The sequence below is a fragment of the Lucilia cuprina genome, chromosome 3 (assembly GCF_022045245.1).
Source record: "Lucilia cuprina isolate Lc7/37 chromosome 3, ASM2204524v1, whole genome shotgun sequence".
Taxonomy (NCBI): domain Eukaryota; kingdom Metazoa; phylum Arthropoda; class Insecta; order Diptera; family Calliphoridae; genus Lucilia; species Lucilia cuprina.
This window is the reverse complement of record NC_060951.1, coordinates 31,786,510-31,789,103: the sequence shown is the minus strand read 5'-3', so window position 1 is coordinate 31,789,103 and position 2,594 is coordinate 31,786,510. Positions and strand designations below refer to the sequence as shown.

The window sequence follows — 2,594 nt, the reverse complement described above, 5'->3', positions numbered from 1 at the left end:
CAGAACTAGAACAGAACTAGAACAGAACTAGAACAGAACTAGAACAGAACTAGAACAGAATTAGAATAGAACTAGAACAGAACTAGAACAGAACTAGAACAGAACTAGTACATAAATTCTGAAAATATTTCTACAAATTTAGGATTTATTTAAGAAATTGTTTTCATCGCGTTTTCAGAAGCCCTTAAGTACAACACCCTCACCACAGGCTATAAGTAGTTCGACTGCCGCTACACCGGCACATCCGATACCAGTCGCTCTTCCGCCACCACCAAAACCAGCCACACCCATAACATCAGCAGCTGTGGTGGCGGGCCCACCGGCAACAGCAGCAGCTGCTACAGCTGCTATAATCCCTATACTACCATTAGGAGTTGCCACCTTGCGTGATGACTCCACCGAATCGGAAGAACAGTCCGTGACATGTACTCACCATCATGCCGAAGCATGTCATCGTATAATGTAAGTAGCATTTTTTCATTAAGTTAAATGATAAATTTCCGAGCAAATTAACATACATACGTAAATTTTATAATAAAGGGGATTAATTAAACTCTTTCCCTTTAGTGTATAAATAAAATAAACTTTTCAGTTTTATTTTCTTTTGGGGTCAAAATGTTAATGAAATTTATAAAACCGTGTTTTGCTGCAAGTATTTACATTTGCATCGTTGCACTCATTACTCAAATAACAACAACAAAAACAGTGAAGGAATTTTCAAGCAAAAACTTAACACAAAATGAAATACTTTGAGCTACTGTAAAATTAATGCTTGAAGTTTTTTTGTATTTGCATTAATTTGCTTCAAGGATTTTAGTTTTTTTTAATACATGCATATTAAATAATTAGCTGTTGAAAGAAAAATTTGTTTGTAATTTTGTAAAGAGGGGTTAACAAACATAGTATGAAGCTAATTTATAATTTTATAAGGAAATATAAAATGTTATATAAAATTAAAAAAAAAGATTTACAATTTATGGATGCTGTAATTATTTTATGTTTCCGGCATTTATTTGAAAGTAAGTGTAAATTATATTTTTTTCAACTAGGAAAAGAATATTAACAATAGTATAGAGTAAACAGCTTCAAATACATAGAAATGTCTTGCATTCTTTTAGAAAAGAACTAAAACTGAACTAAGCTAGAACTGAATTATAACAGAACTAGATCTGAACTAGAACTGAACTAGAACTGAACTAGAACTGAACTAGAACTGAACTAGAACTGAACTAGAACTGAACTAGATCTGAACTAGAACTGAACTAGAACTGAACTAGAACTGAACTAGAACTGAACTAGAACTGAACTAGAACTGAACTAGAACTGAACTAGAACTGAACTAGAACTGAACTAGAACTGAACTAGAACTGAACTAGAACTGAACTAGAACTGAACTAGAACTGAACTAGAACTGAACTAGAAATGAACTAGAACTGAACTAGAACTGAACTAGAACTGAACTAGAACTGAACTACTTAAATTTTAAGATAAAATGATTTTAGAAACATTTCCTAAAGAACTTATTTTGTTTGGAAATTTAATAATAACAAAACAAAATTCTATAGCCAAGCACTAAATCCTTTGACTATTATTATCTCAAAACAAACACTTATACTCTTGCATTACAATCGTTCATATGTTTGTATAAACGTGCAGCCCAACTACTTTAAAACTAATTCAAGACTTAAACGTATGCACTCATCAATCCATCAAACAACCACAACACAATAATAAAAACAACAGAATGCTATACTATCAAAAGCAACAGCAATGCTATCTTGATAATATGCACTTACTCTTATGCAGTTGAAAATTAAAATCATCCATTCGTATCACAAAGCCAGATAATATATAGTCAAGCAAACAATTATAAATATTAAATTTACAAACAAACTCCTTTATAAGTATATATATCCAATAGTTTGTAAATTTAAATGTGTTAACATTTTAAAACACATATGTATGTAAAAGAGAAAACTACGTCACAAGACGTAGAGCACATATACACAAATTAAAATAATAGTACTCTCTTATTGAGGTCACTTTTTAAGCTCGCATTCGTAAATTATACTATCACCAGTGCTGTTGCAACTTCTTCCTCTTTTAGTTCCTGTTCTGTTTGTTTATGTACTTGTTTTTGTTTTTTTCTATTTGCCTACGTTATTCCGCAATGTTTGTTGTCGGTTTTATTGGTGAGACAAACAAGAAGAAAATGACAGACAAAATCTTGATAAAAACTAAAAACAGTAACAAAAACAAACAAAAAATAAACAATGTTAAGGCGCAGAATCCTAAATGTAACAGAAAAGGAATAATACATAATATATTGGCAATGGTTTTTTGTTGTTGTTAAAATGAAGCTTTAAGTTTTGATAAAAAATGTGAGAATTAATCAGGGCAAACAATATAAGAGCTTTTCAAGGAATAAAGGGAAGTGTTCCTCATATTAATTTACTAGACTATAGACTAGCCTATAGACTGGACTATAGACTAGACTATAGACTAGACTATAGACTAGCCTATAGACTAGACTATAGACTAGACTATAGACTAGACTAAAGACTAGACTATAGACTAGACTATAGACTAGACTA

General features: G+C 31.1%; 1 protein-coding gene across 2 annotated transcripts in view; it reads left to right on the top strand.

Moving 5' to 3' along the window:
* Positions 1-929, top strand: part of LOC111675819 (basic-leucine zipper transcription factor A-like) — a 29,679-nt gene extending 28,750 nt beyond the window's left edge. The window contains exons 5-6 of one of the 2 annotated variants that reach the window (XM_046946746.1): positions 179-462; positions 568-929. In XM_046946746.1, the coding sequence (XP_046802702.1) occupies positions 179-462; positions 568-574 (291 nt within the window). In that variant the 3' untranslated portion in view covers positions 575-929. The remainder of the gene's footprint in view (positions 1-178; positions 463-567) is intronic. The other variant, XM_046946747.1, reaches the window with a different exon arrangement.
* Positions 930-2,594: the final 1,665 nt, after the last annotated feature.